The sequence below is a fragment of the Musca autumnalis genome, unplaced genomic scaffold, assembly GCF_047663935.1.
Source record: "Musca autumnalis isolate F117 unplaced genomic scaffold, ASM4766393v1 scaffold_1, whole genome shotgun sequence".
Taxonomy (NCBI): domain Eukaryota; kingdom Metazoa; phylum Arthropoda; class Insecta; order Diptera; family Muscidae; genus Musca; species Musca autumnalis.
Window position 1 is genome coordinate 246,778,310 of NW_027411644.1, and position 26,479 is coordinate 246,804,788.

A 26,479-nucleotide genomic window follows, 5' to 3' on the forward strand; every position below is an offset into this window, starting at 1 on the left:
GGTTTCCAGCTCTATCCTTTCACCCAAATACAAAGTGTACCAAATTTAGTACCATTTAGTACTTTTCGTTCTCATAAGTACGAATTTCCAAAACTACCTCAATCCTATACTACAACAGTAAACATAACTCCAAATTTAAGGATTCCAGCTCTATCCGTTCTCCCAAATCCAAATTGTACCAAATTTAGTACCATTTAGTACTTTTCGTACACATAAGTACGAATTTCCAAACCTACCTCAATCCTATACTCCAACAGTAACCGTAACTCGAAATTTCAGGATTCCAGCTGTTTCCGTTCACCCAAATATAAATTGTGCCAAATTTAGTACTTTCCGTACCCATAAGTACGAATTTCCGAAACTACCTCAATCCTACACTCCATATGTAATTTTAATTCCAAATTTCAGGATTACAGCTCTATCCGACCTCCTAAATTTAAATTGTACCAAATTTAGTACCATTTAGTACTTTCCGTACCCATACGTACGAATTTCCAAGACTAACTCAATCTTACACTCCAAAAGTAATTAAATTCCAAATTTCAGGATTCCAGCAATATCCATTCACCCAAATCCAATTTGTACCAAATTTAGTACCGTTTACTACTTTTCGTACCCATAAGTAAGAATTTCCAAAACTACCCCCATATCTCAATCGTACACTTCAACGTTAATCTAAATTCCAAATTTCAGGTTTTCAGCTCTATCCGTTCACCCAAATCCAAAATGTACCAAATTTAGTACCATTTAGTACTTCTCGTACACATAAGTACGAACTTCCAAAATCATTTCCTTATATCAACTCCACTTCCCAACCTTGATTCCCACACCAAATATGAAGATTGTAGCTATATCTGCTCAAAATATGCAATTGGTACCAAATTTAGTAACTTTTCGTACACTTATAGGTCGAATTTCCAAAAACCCTTTGGTACATCTTTCTAACTCTCCATCAGTTACCCTCATTCCAAATTTCAGAATTCTAGCTCTCCCCGTTTGCCTAATACAAAGGGTACCATATTTAGTACCTTTTAGTACTTTTCGTACCCTTCTAGGTCGAATTTCCAAAAACCCAGCCTTATCTCACCCCTACACACCGACAGCAACCCACAGTCAAAATTTCAGCTTTCTAGCTTCAGCGGTTTCGTCTGGGCGATGATATGTCAGTCACTCACTCAGTCACTCAGTCACTCACTAAGCTCTTTTATATATATAGATATCTTACTAGCGGACCCGGCGAACTTCGTCTCGCTATTAAGGAATAAAATTTCATACAAAAACTCAATTTTCGATTTTTCCAATTTTTCGACTTTTCCAGAGAGATTTTCCAAAATTTTTCTTCCGTAAAGACCTTCTCCTCGAAAATACGAATAACTGACAAAAAATTTTACAGAAATCGGCCTAGCCGTTCTCATTTTATGAATTACTATACATTTTTTACACCATTTATATGTATATATATATATATATATATATATATATATATATATATCTTATATTATACACGGTGAGCCTTAACTAATTTTAAATGGAAGGTGCTTACACCTCGGAAGTTTTTGCTGATTCTGAAACTACAATGCTCATAGATAAAATAATAACATAAAATAAATCGCGATTTAAGTTCACATTTTTAGGGGTTCTTAAGGTTTTCACGATTTTGCTTGGAAACCGCGAGTTCTATGTAAATGGCACTAAAGCAAATGTTGTAGCAGAGAAAATTCTCCACAAGATTGGCCTTTATGATATTTTCGTAGGTTTTACCGTTTTTGAGATATAGAGGTTCAATTCAAATTTTTAGGTTTTTATCTTAAATCTTCACGATTTTGCTTGAAAATTGCAAGTCATATCAAAATGGGACTAAAGAAAATTTTGTAGCCGTGAAAATTCTCTACAAGATAGGCTGATTTATTTTTTCTTAGGTTGTACCATTTTTGAAATATATACGTTTAAGTTGGGAAATTGCAGTCATAACATTGTTTTATAAGGAGACTTGTCCCAATTTGAATTGTCCCAATTTGAACTTCTATATCGCAAAAACGGTAAAACCTACGAAAATATCATAAAGGCCAAACTTGTGGAGAATTTTCTCTGCTGCAACATTTTCCTTAGGCCCATTTACATAGAACACGCGGTTTCCAAGCAAAATCGTGAAAACCTTAAGAACCCCTAAAAATGTGAACTTAAATCGCGATTTATTTTAAAATCCCTCCGGCGATTTTTTTTGTTTCATGATATTTCTCATCTATGAGCATTGTAGTTTCAGAATCAGCAAAAACTTCTGAGGTGTAAGCACCTTCCATTTCAAATTAGTTAAAGCTCACCATGTATATATTTTATATTATATATTTTATATAACATATTTTATATTATATTTTTATATTTTATATTTCATATTTTGTTAATTTTATAATTTAATGAATTTCTAATCCCAATATTTTTTTAACCACTGTCATCTCAACCTAACACTAAGTTGATAGAAAAGTATGCGATCCGTCAAATACCTGCATATGATGTATTGATTTAAAATGTTGTTAAATGAAGTTAAGTAACTGTGTACACACACTTATATACATTGTATTAATTCCTCCATCTATTTTTTCGGTGGGAAAATGTTATACAGTTAGCGCAAAGTGTCTTTTCCAATTTGAAATTTGTAATGTCTTTGACATTTCCTACTCTAGTTCAATAATCTCAATAGCGTAATTTCTTTATTTCGTAGCTTTGTTTGGAGTTGATGTCAGGCTATGTTAAATGATTACCAGACATATGTCAACAGCTGGAGAGTTCGGAGATCGTATCGTATAACATCGATGTGCTGCCGTTGGTTGGTCTACAAAGCCGGCAATACACTAGAGATCTCTTTGACATTTCTCTTTGTAGCGAAGAACTGTCTTCAAAAGTAACATACAACAGATAGTAGTTGAAGGATTTCAAATGTTTGTATAAGTTTTCCTTGTTTGCTCAAGGTATGTATGTTGGTATGTTTGAGTTGTTTTATGCGGAGGATTTTCTTGTCACGTTTTGCTGAGTGTCACGTTAAATTCTATTCAGGTGTCAAATTCTAAGACCAAAACAAAGATATTGTTTTCATCTTTATTTTTTTGCAACGAAAAGGGGGGAGGGGAGAGAGAGCACAGGAGTTGGATTGTACAATATGTAGCTTTGTTGTTGTTGTCTTTGTAGTTGTTATTATTGTCATTGTAGTTGATGCTTTCAAATGTCACCTTGTAGTTTATTGCTTTATATGAATAGGCCAGATGTTTAGGCAAAAAGGATTTAGAGAGACAACCAACAACTTTGTTGGCTAAGAAGAATGCCAACTATACATTAGTTTTTTTTGTAACACTAAATTGTTTACTAAGAGGATTTAGAGTTTGCGGATTATTTGTTTGTTATGGAAATATGTGTGTAACTGTAGTTTTAAGACCTGCTAGTTTTGCTTTGAGATCTTCAAGTTTTGGACAATAAAATTAGTTGCAGTTTTTGCAGTTTTGTTTTGTATTTCAAAAACAATTAATTCTTGCCATGATATGTGGTAGTCAATGGCCATGAATTATGGCAATGTTGTTGGAAGCACAAAGTGTAAATGAGGCATGGAATTTAAGGAATTAAACTTTAATGGTTCGGAAAATTTACGTTTTTTGTTAAGTTGGAATAAGCAAAGCCTACTTCGTTGAAATTACCACAAAATCTATACTTGCATATTAAACCCCATAGCCAATTGTCTTCTATGAAATGTTAGTAAATATTCCTTGAGATTTCCCACTCACAATGTCATTTTATCTTATTATTTTAATATTTTTTTACAACAATTTTCTTGCACTTCTAAAGTTCTCCATAAATCCATAAATCTCTTGCAACATTGTATGCTCTTGATGTGGAACGAAACGAAAAAAATATATACGAAATCTAATTTCAAGTAAAGTGCCACAGTTGCAAATATTAAATTGGCTAGTAGCCTTCACCAGCGCATTATTGTTGATTTGCTACAGTCAGTTTGTTTTTCATTTCATTCATTGATCCTCACAAGTCATTCATTCATGGATTTTGCCTGGCAAGATTTGTGTGATTGCGTTACATTACGTTGTGGCAGTCACCAAACTGTGGATTGGTACGTACCCAGCATGATTTAGCAAGCTTTGACCATAATTTTGTTTGTTGCGATTTTGTTTTTTTTTTTTGTTGTTGGAGAATTAGGAATTTGCAATGGTTTTAAACCAAAATAAATTACCTACATTTTTGGTTAAATAAATTTTAGCTAATTATAATGTATTATGGCTAAAACAACAAGTCAACAGTTTTTTCTCCATTTTTATAAAACAGAGAATGCATGCAGCACAAACATAAACAGCAACATAGTTTTGTATCAACCAACTAAAGGCAAAAACTAAAAACTTATATCATTCGACAAGTAAAACACGTAGTCCGCGAACATAACTAGCAAGCTGTCAGGCCAGCCACTGTAGCAAATAAAAATATATAAAAACAAAAAAAAAATTGAAATAACTTGGATTTTGGATTTAGTTGTGCATTTTTTTCCAGCTTGAACAGAACTGACATTAACAAAGGCTGCTGTGATCCCGTAGCAATAACAAACTAACCAACCAGCCAACCAACCAACACCAAATGCCACCTAACCGCACGCAGTCAATTTAAATTGCAAAAAACAACTTTTCTACATGTTTATGGACTGTTTTTATTCTTTGTTGTTCATACATTTGTTGTTGTTGTGGTTGTTGTTATTCTATTTTTATGTTCCAAACATGGATATGTTTCTATCAATTTGTCCAAAATCTAGATCAAACGTGCTCTGTCATTTTCGTATATTTCAAAAAATAGAACCGAACACCGCCAACATGAAAATTACACGTGTAAAATATGAAACGTGTTTTCCGCAGAAAATTGGCATAGCTTATCCAATGCAGTGTGTTCCTTGGCTAAGCTGAAACATAATAACAGGTAAAAAAATCAAACAATAAATTTGCCGACATCTAAACACCTTCAGCCTATGTCAGTACAAGAGAAATAAGTAAATAAAAAAATAATAAATAAATAAATTTTACGCTCAATTTTTTCACTTCCCTATACCCTATTTCTGTAAGAATGCTATATTTACAATAATTACGAATGTATCGTTTTGAAAATTAATTTACGAGACACTTGTGGTTGTGTCTCCGACCTTACCATGTATCTCATGTATCGATTTCAAAATGTACCGATTAATCCACATTCTACGTACTTCCTTGGGGCCTTAAGACCCGACCACGACTGTTTTTTAAATATATTACTAGCAAAATGCCCGCTACTTCGTATGCGGAAAGGGAATAATATATAAATAAACTCAATGTCACTTAATTTCTCGGATTTTCTTTTAACAGGTTTGTCCAATATGGTTGCTTACTCTTATTCTATTACACTGTGCAACATTTTTAAGGTGATCTTGTGCAAACAATTCGAACTGTGGATTTTTTGAAAGTACAGACCCAAACGAAAAAAACCCCTAGTTGGGTTTTGTGTGTCAGATCCAGCTCGGATTTTATGGCCCCATCTAAATATGGTTAAATATTGCGTTTTTAAAGAAATTCGGTGCTATATCTCTGAAACCAATGCGAATCTTCTTCTGACCTCTGAAGCAAATTTGTAGATAAGAACAAGAATAAAATATTTGGTGAAATAATAAACTCGAATAACTACATTTATTGCCTCAAATTTCAAAATATATGCAAAAATTCAACAATTTTTATACATTTCGCACCGTATCTCCAAAACCCTTAATTTTTTCTGAATATTTTCTTTTGGAAAAATATTCCCTGGAATGTTATACACAACTCTTCAGAACATGTCATTGCTGTAAAATGCCTCTATGCCGTTGTTTTCAGTACATTTTTCAACGACGATTTAATAAAAATGTCAATAATGTAGTGAAACCCGAAATGCGAGAATAAACTGTTGGTGTGAACTGTGTTTGAAATACGCGTTGTAAAAGATATGATGCAAAATACCGCTGAAACAACATGAAGTAAGCATTTTAGAGTTTCAGAATGTTCTAAAGAATTGCTGAGAACATTATTTGGATGATTTTTGCAAAAGGTTACTTGGTTCAACTCCCAATGGTTTAGCTGATAACAACCAGAATTCCAGAAATTATGTAAAATTTTCCATATTTTATCGATTTTGATGCCCTAGATGAAGTTTTTCTTTTGTAGTGTGTTCAACAGATAAGTTCTACTCGTCTAGGGCTACAATATTGCTAAAGCCAGCAAGGCCAAATTCCTATTCGTTTCTGAGATAAAGGCCTGATAAATGCAAAAAAGTGTTGTTTTAGCCCGGTTTAGATGAGGCCATAAAATCCGAACTGGATCTGACAGGACAAAACCCAACTAGGGTTTCTGTAGTCTAAATATGTACTTTCAAAAAATCCATACTATAAGTTGTTTGCCACGGTGTGCCTTAACCAAATTTAAATGGAAGGTGCTTACACCTCGAAAGTTTTTGCTGATTCTGAAACTACAATGCTCATAGATGAGAAATATCAAGAAATAAAAAATCGCCGGAGGGATTTTAAAATAAATCGCGATTTAAATTCACATTTTTAGGGGTTCTTTAGGTTTTCACGATTTTGCTTAGAAACCGCGAGTCCTATGTGAATGGGCCTAAAGAAAATGTTGTAGCTGTGAAAATTCTCCACAAGATTGACTTTTATGATACTTTCGTAGTTTTCACCGTTTTTGAGTTATAGAAGTTCAAATTGAGAAAATACACTGAATGTATCGCCTCCTTATAAAACAATGTCATTACTGCAATTTCCCAAATAAAACTTTTATATCTTGAAAATGGTACAACCTAGGAAAAAATGAATCAACCAGTCTTGTAGAGAATTTTCACAGCTTCAACATTTTCTTTAGTCCCATTTTGATATGACTTGCGGTTTCCAAGCAAAATCTTGAAGACTTAAGATAAAAACCTAAAAATTTGAACTGAACCTCTATATCTCAAAAATGGTAAAACCTAAAGATCAGTCTTGTAGAGAATTTTCACAGCTACAACATTTTCCTTAGACTCATTTCGATACGACTTGCGGTTTCCAAGCAAAATCGTGAAAACCTATAAAAACCCTAAAATTGTGAATTTTTATCGCGATTTATTTAAAAATCCCTCCGGCGATTTTTTCTGTTTTCTTAATTTTTCTTATCTATAAACATTCTTATCTATAAACATCCAGGAAATACTGCAAGCAAACATAGAAGGAAGACGTACCAGAGGAAGAAAAGAGATGTCATGGATTCAAAATATCCAACAATGGACAGAATTCCAGAACGCCGAAAATCTAATAAGCATAGCGAGAAATAGAGATATATTTTCCTATTTTGTTAATAATTTATAAAAAACATAAATATGTAATTTTTTTGACAATTGTAATATGATCGCTAACATTCGAAAATCGAATAAGCAATAAAGAAGAAGATAAACATTGCTGTTTCAGAATCCGCGAAATCTTCCCATGTGTAAGCGGTTTTCATCAAAAGTTAGTTAAGGCGCACTGAGCATGATATTGTTTTATAAGGAGGCGATACAGTCAGTGCATTGTCTCAATTTGAACTTCTATATCACAAAAACGGTAAAACCTACGAAAATATCATAAAGGACAATCTTGTAGCGAATTTTCACAGCTACTACATTGTCTGTAGGCCCATTTATATAGGACTCGCGGTTTTCAAGCAAAATCGTGAAAACCTAAAGAACTCCAAAAATGTGAACTTAAATCGCGATTTATTTGAAAATCCCTCCGGCGATTTTTTTTTGTTTCTTGATATTTCTCATCTATGAGCCTTGTAGTTTCAGAATCTGCAAAAACTTCCCAGGTGTAAGCACCTTCCATTTAAATTTGGTTAAGGCACACCGTGTTGCATTTTCAGTGTTGCATAGTGTTATTCTATAAAACGGGTTCTCCTCGCTCATTAAGAGGTATATTCTCTTTTTCATAATCCCTCAAATTTTTATTCCTAGAATTTGTAAAAATGTTTACGCTAGGTCTTTTTTGGCCAGGGTAGCGCTATGTTAGAATGCACTGCTTCTTGAACTACATATTTTCGCTCATAGTAATATTGCTTTTCGCCTGAAAATTTTAAGTCATTTTCTACATTCCTTCGACTAAAAGGTTTAGTTCTGTAGAAGGTATTATTTAACTTTTCTGTCACTTAATGCGGGCATTTGTAGTTGTTTAATGAAATGTTGTATATTAGTTTATGGCTGGGGAGCCAACAACATTAACTTTTGTAAATAAATTGATTGATTTTATTATTTTATACCTTTAACTAAGGTTATTTTGTATTAAGATACATACATATAATTGGTCTTTTTTGGATTTTTTTTATCATATATAAGTTTGACGTAAAAAAATAAAAATAAATAAATAAACAATATTTAATATGAAAATGGTGGACACTTTAAAATTCAGTCCACGTTTTATAAGAACGGTACCGGCATGAAGATTTTATCCACATTTTCCAACCGAAGTATCTGTAATTTGAATTTGTAACCATTTCAAAAACTCCTTATCTGAACACCAACATAGACCCTAATACAAAAATTCGGAATTCCAGTTATATCTATTTATGCAACATCAAAACAGTACCAAATTTAGTACTTATAATAGGTACAAGTTTCAAAAATTACATCGCTATATGCAAAACTATATTCCAACCGCAATACTCATTTGAGCTGTATATGAACAGTTTGAACCAAATATTGTGGCATTTAGTAATTTGCGTTCACTTGTGGTACGTATATCCAACACCACATCCATATCTCAATCCCACACACCAATAGCGACTATAATGCCAAATTTCAGAAGTCCACCTTTATTCATATAGCAAGTTTGGTACCATTTAATACTTTTCCACTCCAACAGCAATCTTAATTCTATATTTCAGGATTTTAATTCGATGCGTTCACACATATCCAAATTGTACCAAATTTAGTAGCGTTTAGTACTTTTTGTACACATAAGTGCGAATTTCTTAAATCTGTCTCAATCCTCCACGCAACAGTAATCATAATTCCAAATTTCACGATTCGGGCTCTATCCATTCACCAAAATCCAAATTTAGTACCATTTAGTAGTTTTCGTACACATAAGAATGAATTTCCCAAACCACCTCAAAATCACAATCCAACATTTCAACAGGTTTTCAGCTCTATCCGTTTACCTAAATCCAAATTGTACCCAATCTAGTACCATTTAGTACTTTCCGTACACATAAGTCCGATTTTCCAAAGCTGTCTCAATCATTCAATCCTAAACTTTAAAACCAAATTGTACCAAATTTAGTACCATTTAGTACTTTTCGTATGCAAAAAGTACGAATTTCCAAAACTACCTCAATCCTATACTCCTACGGTAATGTTATTTCCAAATTTGAGAACTCAATCTCTATTCCTTCAATCCAATACAAATAGTACCAAATTTAGTACCTTTTAGGTACGAATTTCCAAACATACCTCCATATCTCAATCCTACACTCCAACAGTAATCTTAATTGCAAATTTCCAGCTCTATCCCTTCACCCAAATCCAAATGGTACCAAATTTAGTACCATTTAGTACTTCTAGTACACAAAAGTACGAATTTCCAAAAATACCTCAATACCAACAATAATAATTATTCTAAATTTCAGGATTCTGCCTCTATCCAGTTATCCAAATTGTACCAAATTTACACTGTAGTACTTTTAGTACACATAAGTACAAATTTCCAAAGCTACCTCAATATCTCAATCCTACACCTAACCAGTAATTCGAATTCCAAATTTCAGGTTTGCAGCTCTATCCGTTTACCAAACTCCAATTGTGCCAAATTTAGTACTATTTAGTACTTTTCGTAGATGCAAGTACGATTTACAAAATACCCCCATATCTAAATCTTAAATTTCAACAATAATCTTAATTCCAAATTTCTGGTTTGCAGCTCTATCCGTTCAGCCAAATCCAAATTTTACTAAATTTAGTACCATTTAGAACTTTTCGTACACATGAGTACAAATTTCCAAAACCAGCATCATATCTCAATCCTATACTTTAACAGTAATCTTAATTCCAAATTTCAGGTTTCTATCTCTATCCGTTCATCCAAATCCAAATTGTACTAAATTTAGTACCACTTAGTACTTTTCGTACACATGAGTACGAAATTTCCAAAAACACCACTTCCCAAACCTGATTTCTATACCGAATTCCAAGATTCTAGCAATATCCGTTCAAAATATAAAATTGGTACAAAATTTAGTAACTTATAGTACTTTTCGTATACTTATGGACCGAATTTCCAAAATCCCTTTGATACATCTTTCTAACTCGCCATCAGTGACCCTCATTCTAAATTTCAGAATTCCATCTCTTCCCGTTTGTCTAACAAAAGGTACCATATTTAGTACATTTTAGTACTTTTCGTACCCTTCTAGTTCAAATTTCCAAAAACCCGGCCTTATCTCAGCCCTACACACCAACGACAACCCACACACAAAATTTCAAGCTTATAGTTTCAGCCGTTTCGTCTGGGCGATGATATGTCAGGCACTCACTCATCACCAAGCTCTTTTATATATATACTCGTAGACATATCCAATACTACTCAAAGTTTGCCATTTTTATGTACATTTTACGCATTTCGGAGCCTATATATCTAAGCCAAACTTATGATTATATCGGTTTCAGCATAAATTTTTGGGAGGCAAAAGCCAGGAATAGCTAGGGAGGGGCAGCTGCCCACCCCTAGATCCTACAAAACGGTTCATTTGTATGCAAAAAATTATAAATATTACGAAAAAAACAATCTCCCCTATGATGATTGTCGAAGACAATCGAAATATCGGAAATAAATGCAATTACAAAACATCATAATTTTTTGTTTTATTACGAGCACCTCAAGCCGAACATAGATTGAAAGAAATAACAACAGCATTTAAAAGTAGCCTCGCAGATAGCTGGATGTCTCAAGGAGTAATAGGATTAGTTGTCAGGTCCTTGTAGTAGTAGGGAGGTATGCCACGACTGACTTCATTCCCCTCACAAGTCAATATGTGTACGACCATTTACTAAAAAAACACCAAAGAACCCGAAATAAACCTTCCAGTGATACACCTTCGCACCGTCAATCTTCACTTGTACAATTGCATCAACCTCACTCTCCTTGACTATTACAAATCTGAAAAAAAGGCAGTGAGTCCGCCGCTACTGTCGCTAGCAGCTCAATCTCTTGTGTGACAATGAAACAGACTGTAGTTACTGTCGGAGATAACATCCCGGAACTAGACGATGCATATGTATGGCAGTCTAACTAAAGAATATGTGTTCCTCAACCACATTGAGGAGAAAGACCCCCAAAACCATCATGGACGATATTTGGGACACAACTGTAATACATGCCTCCACCTTCAGTGATGATACGACAACCGCAATCTGTTTGAAAGGATGTTGAACTGAACTGTTCCGTTGGATCGACATTTTAGTGTCGGACAAATCTGACGAGCCATTACTTCTTACGTACAAAGCATTACAGGAGAAAATATGTAAGGGATATTCATCCATCAAAATGATACGGAAGGGCAGTTGCATATTGCAGTCGTTACGTAAATAAATATTCGAATACCACCAGCGAAAAGGAATTTCAGGTGATAAGAACGAACCTCAACCTCAGGGAGGAAGCTCGGGATGATCGATTCCCACCTAGCTATGAAAGAAATTCCTATCAGTGAAATGTTCACTTCAATAACTGAAGGAAACCCTGTCGAGGTTCCTATGGAGGTGAGGACCGGTGAACTTTTTGTTCAGGTGGCTGTAGGTCTTAGCTTGAGGACGTCTGTTTCAAACGAATTAAGAGAAGTGCTGAAACCTTAGGGTCCCCTCTTATATATAAGTTATGTCTCCGACCAAAGCGGCTGAATCAAGGGCGGATGACTGCATTTGCTTTGATGTTTTATTTAGGAAGTTATCTTAAACGTCTTAAAAACTTCTTAATTTTACGATTTTAAGAATGGTGTATGGGTATTACTAAATGAAGTTTTTGTGTACCCTCGATAGGTTTGGACATTGTATATCTGAAATTCAAATCTTCTTTCGTATTTAAATAATCCTGTTCTGCAGAAAATATCACTTTAATGACTCGTATACTTATTCTTATTCGGCTCGGATGCCAATTCATATAATTCCCAAGCCGTAGTCATTTGATCATCAATTTAATTAGTTTATTGTCCGGCTGATACAATAATTGCTAATTCATTTTCAAAATGGCAAAATGGCGCAATTTTTCAAAACAAAATAAATCATAAACTTTTTTTTGGAAAAATAACAAATGTTTCCACTGGTATAAGGGAAAAACTTTATTGTCAAATTAAAAAAAAAAAAAATGGAAAAAAATAATTATTCGAATCGCACTACTACCTACGTAGGACTAAAAATTTGTGTAATTAATCGTAGTTTAATAGAAAAAATCAAGAAAATCGAAGAGTACAATCATCGATAAAAATTTACTTTAAATCGTGAAAATTTCATCCAAGCTCACTGCGCAAAATTGCTTTCTATTTTTTATTAGATAAGAAGCAAAAAAATACTGTTTCTATTTGGACCAATATTAAAGGTGTTTACGGAATCTTTAGAACCGTTAGTTAAAATAAAAAAACCTGAAAATATTATGAAATGTTTTGCTGATGAGCAGCATCAATACAGCAACAAATGAAGAAATCAAAAATCACTTTTCGAAAAAGTGTCCGATTTCACTCCGAAATCCCCATATGTATGCAGAAATTAAAACCTAAAACCTGTCATCTACACAACATTCAAAATGTCTTTTGTTATGTAAATTTTAATAGAGAACGCGCAGCATAACATCATCATCATAGCCGGCGTTTTTCAAGCTATACGGCTTGTTTATTTATATTGCCGACAAATGTTACGATAATGTCAAAACAACACCAAATAAGAAGCGCATAATAATCAAAGACATTTTGGCATACATGCGGCATGTGTGTGTGTTGCAACAGATAAACATACAAGACCTTTCTAAATCATATCAAAATGGTGCTTTCATCTCTATTCTCTGTGATGACAATACAAAAGAGCGAGCAATAATCCAATATCACCATCACCATACCGAGGTGTGCAGCAATAAGACATTTCACATTCATATTCTTCATGCCAAGACGGCGATGCACACACATAATAAATCCATAAAATGTGGTAACGGTCGACAGGAGAACAGAACAGGAATTCTCGCTACGGTCAACGTAAAAAACGCATAAAACATCGTCATTCATAGACAAAAAAAAAAAAAAAAAAAATACCGCAAAAGCAACAGGATTTGAAAACTAACCAAAGAACAAACGAAGGAAAATTTAACATGCATTGAAATCCCGAATTGACCATAAATGTATGAAATACAAGACGATGAAAGCTAAAGCAACAACAACAGCAACAAATAAAAATTATATATTTTATTTAAAATACAAATAAAATTTATTACTTTTGTCGCTCAATGCGAAAGCATGCATAAAATACACACCAAAGCTCAATGTTTGTTTGGTCGCAAGAAGAAAAAAAAAAAACAACAACAATCCGACCACTGGCAAAAGTTATGCTGCTTACAATCTAACCGGGATTCATGCACAACATCAATGACAACCAGATCAGACCATATATATGTATACATAGACTAAAATGCAAACATTCACACGCACAGCACCACCAGACTAGAGAAAAATTGCAATAATGCCTGGATGAATTGTAAACATTTGAAATAGGTAACAATCCAGGTTGCTTGCTGCCTGCAAAGCAATGACACCAGCAATGGACACTCTATACCCTAGGCAGGCACTCTCGCACACACACATTTCATTCAAACACATGCCACATGCAGAAGCTCGTGCAGTATCAACAGCAATTTGTTGTTCCTTTCGAGCTACAACAATGTGCAAATGCCAAAATCCAAATACAGTCTGCATACGGGGAAAAATAACAGAAGCTTTGCATTACTTAGAGTAAAAAAACTTAAAACCTAGGATTTTTTGGGAACTGTAGCAGCAGCAATAAAAATTGGGGTTTTCGTACATATCTTTGCCAGATCACATAATAAAACATGGAAAAATGCTTCAAGAGACATTTGATGTACGATTTCCACAGTGGTTATATATGGGAGGCAGATTTTGTTGTCCATTAAGAAATGCACAGTAATTTCAATGCTTTATTTTCACCAACATATGAGGCGCTCAGCATCAAAACAGCCTAACATGTTCAAAAAAAATCAAACTGACAAAAAAAATTTTACCGGAACATTTTGAAATAAATACTAAAAAACTCCATATTAAATTATTACACGAGTGCTATACAATGTAATATGGAGTTTTTTAGTAATTTTTTTTTTTTTTCAAAATTGTCTGGTTAGATTTTAATAGTCAGTTTGATTTTTTTTTTTTTTTTGAACATGCGGGTTAAGCCGTTTTGGCCCTGAGCGCTTCATATGTACGTGAGGGGTTCCAAGGCGTATGATTACTGACATGACGTATACTCATCAGAACATGAATATAGGCTAAAGAGGGTATACGAGTATACACTTTGATACGACCAAAATTGTGCCCATCTCTACTGTGTATCTCAAGCGAACACTGACACTAATTTTAATTTCCGCTGCGGTCAAATGAAGGGCACCAAAATGCAACGAGCTACTCGTTTACTTTTTATAGTCAAAGTGTAGAATACACACAGACGAATGCACGTACGATGTTAAGAAACAATATTACCACCTTACACGAAGTGGGATGGAAGGGGAAAGCTTTCTCTATGGACATTTCACTCTGTTAGTTGAATGACTGAATGCGGATAAAACATATATTTTTTAACATTAGTTTTATCTGCACTCATATCCTGATCAAGAACAAATATGCACCATAGTTATATTTTATGAACGCCTAGAAGAAGCAAACAAATGGCGAATTTTATACCAAAATTTGAATGAACCCTAACTAAGTTTGGTCCAATTGTTGGAAAAGTGTGCATTCGTAGTGAAAAACCGGCCATGGTAAAACATTTGTTCGTCGAAAAACATGATGGTTAGTAGCATCAGATTAAAATACCTTAATATACGTAAGGCTACAAGGATAAGACTAGACGAATAAGATAAGACGGAATTTATGCTGATGTTAGGCGAGTGGCAGACAGCTTCTCATCATGGGGAGGAGTAAGAATCTTCGCTAATGGAGGAAGAATGGAAATCGACCTGTGTGGTTCACCGATATCGACTATATCAAATTCTGGAGAAGGTTCCATTATAGAAGATCCCTTCCGACATTATGGGTGAAATATTAAATTAATTAACAGATAAATACCTTTGAAAAGGATGAAAAAGAACCTTATAAATTTCATAGGATAACAAAAGGCGATACGACCTGTTAAATGGCATAAACACAAAGCAAAGTAGTGACGTTATCTACCTTGTGGCCACCATAAGTAAACAGCAAAAATACATCAGTTTTGAATTGAGGAGAAACAAAATATGCCACTTGACAAGATGCTAGTAGTACAGTAGATCGAAATGCTTCAAAGTCGAACTTCAAACAAATTGTCCGTGTTAACCGTGCAAGTACCGCCAATTAAAATTGCTCAAGTCAATGATTCTGCCTATGCTCCGTGACGTATTATTTCTTATTATGTCAAGGCATAAAGTATACGCATAGATGGACGAAGGTTTAACTCTGTGTATTGGTGGCGTATGATTCACATAACATAATTCACAATAAGTATACGTCTATATGTACAGTTTGAACCTAATCAAATGGAAAATGCGGCCAAGAAATAGCTTAAATCAGGGGTTACCTATACCTGAGGGCTATATCAGAACGTGTACCTATATTTTGCATATATGGTTTCTATTTACTAGTGGTACTACTCGAGGTATACCTTTATATGGGGGCTATACCATGAAATAGACCGATACGACGCGTTTTTTCTGTATGCAATCCAAAGGTCTCTATTATGTTGGAAAGCTTTATCTTAAATCTTGCGAAGTATATATAATATTGGGGACCCATCGCCTTGGCTTAATGTACTATACATATATAAGGGGCTCTAACAATAGTTTGGCCTGTGAACCCAAAACTTTTGATCTGCTAATTGAATTTCCCACCATCGGTTTAGCTATTGCATTATGTAATTTGTGTGGCCTTTTCCCCTGTTACTGCAGGAAGGACTGAACTGATTTGAGCGATGAGCATCCCACGGGACATCTGAGGAAAACTTTACATCCTTCGAGTTATTATCATTACCTTATGGCTAATTGTTCCACATATTTCCGTAACTGATTACTGCAGCTATGTTCTGTACGTCGTTCGGCTCGTTATTCCTTCTCTCTTCTTCTCTATTTCGCTAGGTGACCTCACAATGTCATATTTTTGGTTATAACTAAATAGCGGATTTGTCATCTAACAGATCGTAACTGTAGTTGCCATATGTTTACATTATGTCTGCGCTTGGGCTTAATTAAGACCAGTACGGTAATCATTTCCCGTTTGGTACTTTACTTACGTGAGTAAATATATTCAGGAGGTTTTCAGATTTTGTGGCCCTTTTTGGACGTATGAACAAAAACATATATTTGGATTGTGTTGTGGGGGACGTACATGAAGGAGTGTATTGGCATTGTTCACTTTCTCATAGCTTTCGGCACATTTTCTTAGGATTTATGGAAGTATGTCCCAAAAAAACTTGGGCCGCCATAAAGAGGTCAGCGAAACAATGTTGTCAAAAAAGTCATTAAGTTCGGCTGGGCCGAACAACAAAAGCCAAATAACGGGTAGTTCTGCCAAATAATGTAGCTATGACCTTAAAAAATACCGAAAATCGGGAGGTACCGTTATATGAGAGCTATACCAAAACATGGACTTGACGATTTTTAGTGAAAAAGTTAAATTACAGCTGGTTCGGTTAAAAATTGTAGCTAAAATCCTCAAAGTACCGAAAATCGGGAGATGCCGTTATATGAGGGCTATATCAAACCATGAACCTATGTTGATGATTTTTGGTGAAGAAGTTTCAGTGGTCACGAAACCTCAAATATCAAAGTACGGCTTGTTCGGTTAAGAATTGTAGTTAAAACCCTCTAAATACCGAAAATCGGGAGGTACCGTTATATGCGGACTATAACAATATAAGAACCTATGCTGACGATTTTTAGTAAAGAAGTTTCGTGGCCACTGGGAACCAACGTCAAATGTCAAATTACAGTTTGTTCTGTTAAAAATTGTAGCTAAACATAGATCAATGTTAACGATTTTTGGTGGAGAACTTTCGTGACCGCTGAGAACCTCAAACTGCAAATTACAGCTAGTTCGGTTAGCTAAAATCTTCAAAACACCGAAAATCGGGAGGTACCTTTATATGGGGGCTATATCAAAACATGGATCTATATTGACAATTTTGGACGGAGAAGTTGTGGGCCTCTGAGAACCTTAAATGCCAAATTAGCGGTAATTAAAAATTGTAGCTAAAATCCTCAAAATACCGAATATCGGATATATGGCGGCTATACCAAAACATAGACCTATGCACATAAGTTTTGGATATAAGCTTGTTAGTCACTATGAACTCTAAATATTAAATTATAGTTAATTCGGTTTGAAAATGTGACTAAAAACGTCAAGATACCTGAAATCGGGCGGTACAGTTATATGGTTGCTATACCAAAACGTGTGCCGATATAGCCCAAAATTGAACTTGACCTGCTTGCAAACAAAAGACGCATCCTCCCAAAATTTTAGGGTCCGATTTCCAGACGGACGGACGTACATATATTGTCTCACAATTGTACCCTGATCAAGAATATATAACTTTATAGGGTCGTAAATGATTATTTCAACACGCTACAAACGGAAAAACAAACTTTATATATCGTCCGTACTATGGTCTTAAACTGCATTCAAAATCAAAACGATTTGTAAACAGGTCCTAAACTGCACTTTTCCGAAATTTTGTGTGGGATATCCCCAAAGAGTCTACCAGACATAGATCATGTTCGAATATGGACTAAGTTGCATAAAATATTACGAGAGCAAAATTTTGAGCCAAATCGTTTGATCGTTTGGAGAGTTATCATGGGCTCTAGCCACACTATACATGGTGTCGTAGGGGTTTATTATAGCATTTGGGCCATTTCTTCAGGAAGTATGGACTTGTCCCTGAACAAATTCTACCGTCGCAATGGGGCAGCGAATACAAGTTGTTGCAGAAAAATGCACACGATTTGTGAGCAGGCCTTAAACTGCACTTTTCTGAAATTTTGTGTGGAGGTACCCATAGAAGTGGACCTATAAAGCCCATATTCGAAATTTCGAAAATTTTTGATCTTTGTGGAGGATGTACCCGAAAGAGTGAACAGATATGGTCTTCGTCTTTGAACTTAAACTAAGTTTGGACAAAATATTAGAAATAAAAAAATATATTTTCAACCGAATCGGCTGATTCGTTCGAAACTGATCACGAACTCCAGCCACTACACATGGTGTCGTAGGGTTTTTTTTTTATAGCTTTTTGGCAATTTGTTCAGGAAGTATAAAATAAAATGGGGCAATTTGTTCAGGAAGTATGGACTTGCTCCAGAAAAAACTTGTACAAGTTGTTGCAAAAAAATCAAAACGTTTTATGAGCCGGTCTTAAACTGCACTTTTCCGAAATTTTGTTTGAGAGGTACCCGTAAGTGTGTACCGATATAGCCCATGTTCGAACTTGATCTATGTCTGGTAGAAATATTACAATGTGCAGAATATGGACCAAATTGATTGGTTATCGTTCGCATAATTTTTGCGAAAAACGTTAATCTTTGTGGGGGAGGTTCCCGTGTGGGAGTGGACCGATATGAACCTAAACTAGTTTGGATAAAATATTAAAAGTAAAAAATATGAAATTTTGGATCGAATCGGCTGACCCGCCTGACGTTGTCAGGTGCTCCAGCCACTACACATGGTTAAAACAAAAAACATTGTTCCACAACATCCCATACGGGACAAGGGAGACTTCTCTCATATCAATGAGTGCACCCCGATTCATATTTAGCTCAATGATATGGGACCTACTGTTTATCGCCGAGTCCGAACGGCGTGTCTTAAGACACCACTTGTGGAGAAGTTTTTCAAGGCTGAAATACTCAGAAAATGTCGCCAACATTACTGAGGGGTATTTTGCCACCGTTGAAAAATGTTTGATGTTGCCTGACCGGGGGATCGAACCCCCGAACTTCTGCGTGCAAGGCGGGCGTGCATACCATTGCACCACGGTGGCACCCACTACACTACTACTACACATGGTTCCGATGGGTTTTTTTATAGCTTTCGGCCCATTTTTCAGGAAGTATGGATGTATGTCCCAGACAAAAACTTGTGCCGTCTTAAAGTGGCAGCAAATAGAAATTGCTACAAAAAAGAAAAAGATTAAGACTTTTCCGAAATTTTGTGTGGAAGGTACCCGAAGGGTGGATCGATATAGTCCATATTCGAACTTGATCTATGACTGGTAAGATATTACGAAGTGCAAAATATGGACCAAATCGGTTAGTCCCTTCGGGAGTTATCGTGCGCATAATTTTTTGCGAAAAGTTTTCAACTTTTGTGGGGGAGATACCCGAGCGAGTGCACCGATATGGCCCATCTGATCTAAGTTTGGACAAAATATTACGAGAGACAAATTTTAAACCAAATCGTTTGATCCGTTCGAGATTTATCGTGCAGTATTAACAGACAGGATGACGGACATGGCTAAGTCGACTCCAAATTGTCTGACGCAGACAATTATTTCAATGGGACACATTATTGGTCGTTTCAAAGTGTATATGCGCTCGTTAGCCTAAAGGCTGAGGCTATGAAAAAGAAGATAAAATTCTCTTGTGCAAAACTATTCTCCCTAGAATGTCATGCAAAACACTGTTAAACGAAAACTAACAATTTTATTTGCTTGCCCTTGCGATCTCCCAAAAACCATATTTAGGCATTTTTCGTCTTAGACACAGACACAAAATAAACACAACAGCAACAACATCATCAGGAGCTGTTATAACCCATGGCAACAGTAAAAATAAATGTAATGGCATTACATTAAAACAACAACAACAAAAACATTATGTTCTCCTGCAAGGCGCTTAAGCATATGTAGACATTGTTGTTGCCAATGTTTTTGGTCTCTGGTAAGAAAACAAAGAAACAAAAGTCATTTATTTGCCTCAATGTTTGATTACAAGTGAATTGTTTAAACTGTGCGCAGAAAGAAAGTTGCAACGGGCAGAGCTATTTCTGGCCAATGATAACTCTTGGAAATTGTAGTGGCCAGCCAAAGGGTTAGTCGTACAAGAAAATGTCTATGAAATTGAAAAGAATCAACAAAATGTATTCTCAAAGATTTATGCTTTTGCGTTGCATGGCAAATTAATCCAGGAAGTGGATTTCCAAAAGCAAACAACAGATGAACAGCCAAGGAAAAAAAGAATTGCATCATGACATCAGTAGTTGGTTGGCGGCGGCGAGCCAACCAAACAACCAATATGGAATCATAGAATTCTAAGTATCTGATATCGTTTGCTTCTTATTGTCTTTGGGAAGATGTATGTATGTAGATGCTTCATTGAAAATCCATTGAATTGATTTGAAGAAAAACTAAAAGGAAAATCGGTAGCCAACTGTCGACGACGTCGTCATCGTTATTGTGGGTTCAAAAAGTAAGACATATTTCTTAGGAAAAACTATCAAAGCTTATTGCTTTGTTACGTTTTGAGCTTTTCTTGCTACTATATACGGTGAAAAACAGTTGTGAATTGTAAATGCTTTTGTTGGTATTGTATTTGGTTTCTTTTTTTGTTTGTTTATGGTTTGTTTTGTTTTTCATGATCATGACTTTGACTTACCGATGCGACAATTGTCAAATAGTAACGTTGTATTTTCTCGTAATCCAATGTTTTAGCCACGGTAACCTGTAAAATGAATAAAGACAGAAAAAAATGAGAAAAACAACAATAAGTATAAGAAACTATAAGCAAGTAGATATGGGGGGAAATGGGGTATAAAAGTGGTTGTATTCAGACTATGTGATACGCTACAAGGCAAAATTAAACAGAAGCAACAACATCTTGATATATTTCTTGGTACAAGCTATGTGGGAGGATACGAAAAGGACCTTCTTATAAGTTTTTTGACAAACTGTGTGTGGTAATAAAGGGCGATAAATCCATTTAATACAGCCAACGATTACCTACCTCTTCTATGTGTAGGGTACAACGAAATAACTACCTCACACTTCCGCCAAATATTAGCGACAATAAAAAATCCCCTTTTCAAAACATTATTTTAGCAAATAATCATGATTATATGACAATTCTACACGGTTGCTGATGGTGCAACAGCAACATCACAACAGCATCACTATCACATTTGGCCACTGGAATACTTCAATCATCAATCATTTAGAGAATTTATTGTCAAAAGCGTCAAAACATAAAGCTTACCACTTGATTGATGTATTAGCTTATCAGCAGTGAAATATATAGAAGAATCCCGAACCCCGTTTACACAACAAAAGTCTAAGCAATATTGACTATAGAAAACTTAAAACAATGAAGAATAAAAAGAAGACCACGACATAAACATAAGACATTTTGTGGCAAAGAGCGATAGAAACAACGACCATCACCGGCACAATCAACAGTCGCCTCGCCTGTCAACCACAATCAACATTGAAGTTATGTTGGAAGGCTTGAAAGAAAAGCGAAAACCGCCAACGCAAATCTTTTGTGGATTTGCTTAGAGTTAAAGGGGGGCTATTGTTTTTTCTTCTTCTTCTTCTCTTCTGCTTTGGAGATTCTGAAGAATGTGATATTGTTTTGTTGTTGTATTTTTTACTTGATTGTTCTTAGGTCGGATTGCATGGATAGCTGAATTTATGGTGGAAAAAATATCATTACCTCTCAAGTATGTAACTTTTCACTCTCATTTTATTGGATTATAGGTAATGCAAAGAAGGTGAATGGGAACATATTATTTGCACCGTCAGCCGTAAGGTTCAGGGGGTATGTAGATTGTACACTAGAGTGACCAAAAAAATTTTTTTTGGAACTCCTACCCCCTAAATTTTTCCATTTGATCCTAAAACTTTATATATGAAATTTTATAGCGTTAACCCGTGCCAACCTTGCGATATTTGTTTCCATTGTTATTTGTATGGGGCCAAAAGTGAATTTTCACGAAATTTTTCTAAGGGCTGCAATTATAGTCCAATCGATGAAAAAACTTAACCACTTCATTGTTGTGGCTAAAAACGATTTCTACATAAAATGTTGACGGTCGGTTAAAGATAATCCGTGCCCCTGTATGGAGCACAAAGACGAATTTTCAGAAAATCACTCAACAGGCCACAATTATTTTCTAATGGATGAAAATGTTTTGCCAGTTCACAGCTGCGGCTTAAAAACCAATCCTAAAAAATATAAAAATCTGGGCAGATATGGCCAATTATAGATAATTTGGGCCCTATAATATAGCTAGTATTAAACTCCGAGCCGACGTTCATTAATTTTTGTAGGAATCGTTTTATAGCCACAACAATGAACGTTGGCACTCGTAACGTTAGCTGATCCCCATAAAATGTCATATAGATATACGGTTCGTGGATCGAATGAAAACAGTAGGGTTTAGAGTTTAAAATTGTTTTTGTGTCACTCTAATGTACACCTTTTCCAATCAAATGTGTCTCACTGTTCCACAAATATCCCATAAGGGACAAGGGAGACTTCTCTCATTTCAATGAAAGCATCCCCGATTCCTATTAGCTCAGTGACATGGGTCCTACTGTTAATCGGCAAGTCCGAACGACGTGCTTTGAAAAGTTTTACATGGCTGGAATATTCAGGTAATGTCACCTACATTACACTGAGGTGTATTTTGCCACAGTTGAAAATAATGATATTGCCAGGGCTGGGAATCGAATCGAGTACCATTGCAAGAAGGTGGCACCTGGCAATATCCTCTCATTGAAATAAGGAGGAGATTCAGACCCCACATACACTTGTGTAAGACCAAATCCGTTGATCTACCCACATCCGTCTCTCTGCCCGAAGGAAGTAAATGGTTTGGTCCAAACTGTGTACTTTGTAATAGTTCAACCAAACTTGGATAAAGTTCCGAGACGACCTCAAAGTTATCTCAATAGACGGCTTTATAGTTATCTTAAGCGACGATTTTAAAGTCGTCTCAATATACGACCATAGATCCGTATCAATAGACGACATTAAAGTCGCCCCAATAGATGACCTTAAAGTCGTCTCAATAGACGATCTTAAAGTCGTCTCAATAGACTACCTTAATGTCGTCTCAAAAGACGACTTTAAAGTAGACGACCAGAAAGTCGTCTCAATAGGCGACCTTAAAGCCGTCTCAATAGACGACCAGAAAGTCGTCTCAATAGACGACCCTAAGTTGTATCAATAGACGACCAGAAAGTCGTTTCAATAGACGACCAGCAAGTCGTCTTAATAGACGACCAGAAAGTCATCTCAATAGACGACCTTAAAGTCGTCTCAATAGACGACCTTAAAGTCGTCTCAATGGACGACCTTAAAGCCGTCTCAATAGACGACCTTAAAGTCGTCTCAATAGACGACCAAAAAGTCGTCTCAATAAACGACCTCAAAGTTTTCTCAATAGACGGCTTTATAGTCATCTTAAGCGACGATTTTAAAGTCGTCGCAATATACGACCATAGATCCGTCAATAGACGATCAGAAAGTCGTCTCAATAGACAACCTTAAAGTCGTCTCAATAGACAACCTTAAAGTCGTCTCAATAGACGACCAGCAAGTCGTCTTAATAGACGTCCAGAAAGTCGGATCAATAGGCGACAAGAAATTCGTCTCAATAGATGACCAGAAAGTCATCTCAATAGACGACCAGAAAACCATCTCAATAGACGACCTTAAAGTCGTCTCAATAGACGAGCTTAAAGTCATCTCAATAGACGACAAGAAAGTCGTCTCAATAGACGACAAGAAAGTCGTCTCAATAAACGACCTTAAAGTGGTCTCAATAAACGACCTTAAAGTGGTCTCAATAAACGACCTTAAAGTGGTCTCAATACACGACCTTAAATTCGTCACAAAAGACGTCCTTTAAGTCGTCTCAAAAGACGACCAGAAAGTCATCTTAATAGACTACTTTAAAGTCGTCTCAATAGATGACCTTAAAGTTGTCTCAGTAGATGATCTTAAAGTCGTCTCTACAGACGACCTTAAAGTCGTCTCAATAGATGACCTTAAAGTCGTCTCTACAGACGTCCTTAAAGTCGTCTCAATAGACGACCAGAAAGTCGTCTCAATAAACGACCTCAAAGTTTTCTCAATAGACGGCTTTATAGTCATCTTAAGCGACGATTTTAAAGTCGTCGCAATAGTTGACCTTAATGTCGTCTCAATAGACGACCTTAAAGTCGTCTCAATAGATGACCTTAAAGTCGTCTCAATAGCTGACCTTAAAGTCGCCTCCATAGACGACCTTAAAGTCGCCTCAATGGACGACCTTAAAGTCGTCTCAATAGATGACCTTAAAGTTGTCTCAATAGACGATCTTAAAGTCGTCTCAATAGACGACCTTAAAGTCGCCTCAATAGACGATCTTAAAGTCGTCTCAATAGACGACCTTAAAGTCGCCTCAATAGACGACCTTATAGTCGTATCAATAGACTATCTTAAAGTCGTCTCAATAGACGACCTTAAAGTCGTCTTAATAGACTACCTTAAAGTCGTCTTAATAGACGACCTTATAGTCGTCTCTATAGACGACCTTATAGTCGTCTTAACAGACCACCTTAAAGTCGTCTTAATAGACGACCTTAAAGTCGTCTTAATAGACGACCTTATAGTCGTCTCAATAGACGACCTTAATGTCGTCTCAATAGACGACCAGAAAGTCGTTTCAATAGACGACCAGCAAATCGTTTCAATAGACGACCAGCAAGTCGTCTTAATAGACGACCAGAAAGTCATCTCAATAGGCGACCTTAAAATCGTCTCAACATATGACCAGAAAGTCGTATCTATAAACGACCTCAAAGTTTTCTATTGAGATAGTCATCTTAAGCGACGATTTTAAAGTCGTCTCAATAAACGACCTCAAAGTTTTCTCAATAGACGGCTTTATAGTCATCTTAAGCGACGATTTTAAAGTCGTCTCAATATACCATAGATCCGTATCAATAGATCTTAATAGATGGCCTTAAAGTGGTCTCAATAGATGACTTTAAAGTCGTCTTTATATACGACCTTAAAGTCAGTCATCTCAATAGACGACATTAAAGTCGTCTCAATGGACGACCAGAATGTCGTTTCAATAGACGACCAGAAAGTCGTCTCAATAGATGACCAGAAAGTCGTCTCAATAGACGACCTTAAAGTCGTCTCAATGGACGACCTTAAAGCCGTCTCAATAGACGACCTTAAAGTCGTCTCAATAGACGACCAAAAAGTCGTCTCAATAAACGACCTCAAAGTTTTCTCAATAGACGGCTTTATAGTCATCTTAAGCGACGATTTTAAAGTCGTCGCAATATACGACCATAGATCCGTCAATAGACGATCAGAAAGTCGTCTCAATAGACAACCTTAAAGTCGTCTCAATAGACAACCTTAAAGTCGTCTCAATAGACGACCAGCAAGTCGTCTTAATAGACGTCCAGAAAGTCGGATCAATAGGCGACAAGAAATTCGTCTCAATAGATGACCAGAAAGTCATCTCAATAGACGACCAGAAAACCATCTCAATAGACGACCTTAAAGTCGTCTCAATAGACGAGCTTAAAGTCATCTCAATAGACGACAAGAAAGTCGTCTCAATAGACGACAAGAAAGTCGTCTCAATAAACGACCTTAAAGTGGTCTCAATAAACGACCTTAAAGTGGTCTCAATAAACGACCTTAAAGTGGTCTCAATACACGACCTTAAATTCGTCACAAAAGACGTCCTTTAAGTCGTCTCAAAAGACGACCAGAAAGTCATCTTAATAGACTACTTTAAAGTCGTCTCAATAGATGACCTTAAAGTTGTCTCAGTAGATGATCTTAAAGTCGTCTCTACAGACGACCTTAAAGTCGTCTCAATAGATGACCTTAAAGTCGTCTCTACAGACGTCCTTAAAGTCGTCTCAATAGATGACCAGAAAGTCGTCTCAATAAACGACCTCAAAGTTTTCTCAATAGACGGCTTTATAGTCATCTTAAGCGACGATTTTAAAGTCGTCGCAATAGTTGACCTTAATGTCGTCTCAATAGACGACCTTAAAGTCGTCTCAATAGATGACCTTAAAGTCGTCTCAATAGCTGACCTTAAAGTCGCCTCCATAGACGACCTTAAAGTTGCCTCAATGGACGACCTTAAAGTCGTCTCAATAGATGACCTTAAAGTTGTCTCAATAG

General features: G+C 35.8%; 1 protein-coding gene across 3 annotated transcripts in view; it reads right to left on the reverse strand.

Moving 5' to 3' along the window:
- Positions 1-26,479, reverse strand: part of Cad99C (cadherin 99C) — a 463,896-nt gene that overhangs the window by 74,227 nt on the left and 363,190 nt on the right. For all 3 annotated transcript variants that reach the window (XM_073960669.1, XM_073960670.1, XM_073960671.1), the window contains exon 8: positions 20,930-20,995. In XM_073960669.1, the coding sequence (XP_073816770.1) occupies positions 20,930-20,995 (66 nt within the window). The remainder of the gene's footprint in view (positions 1-20,929; positions 20,996-26,479) is intronic.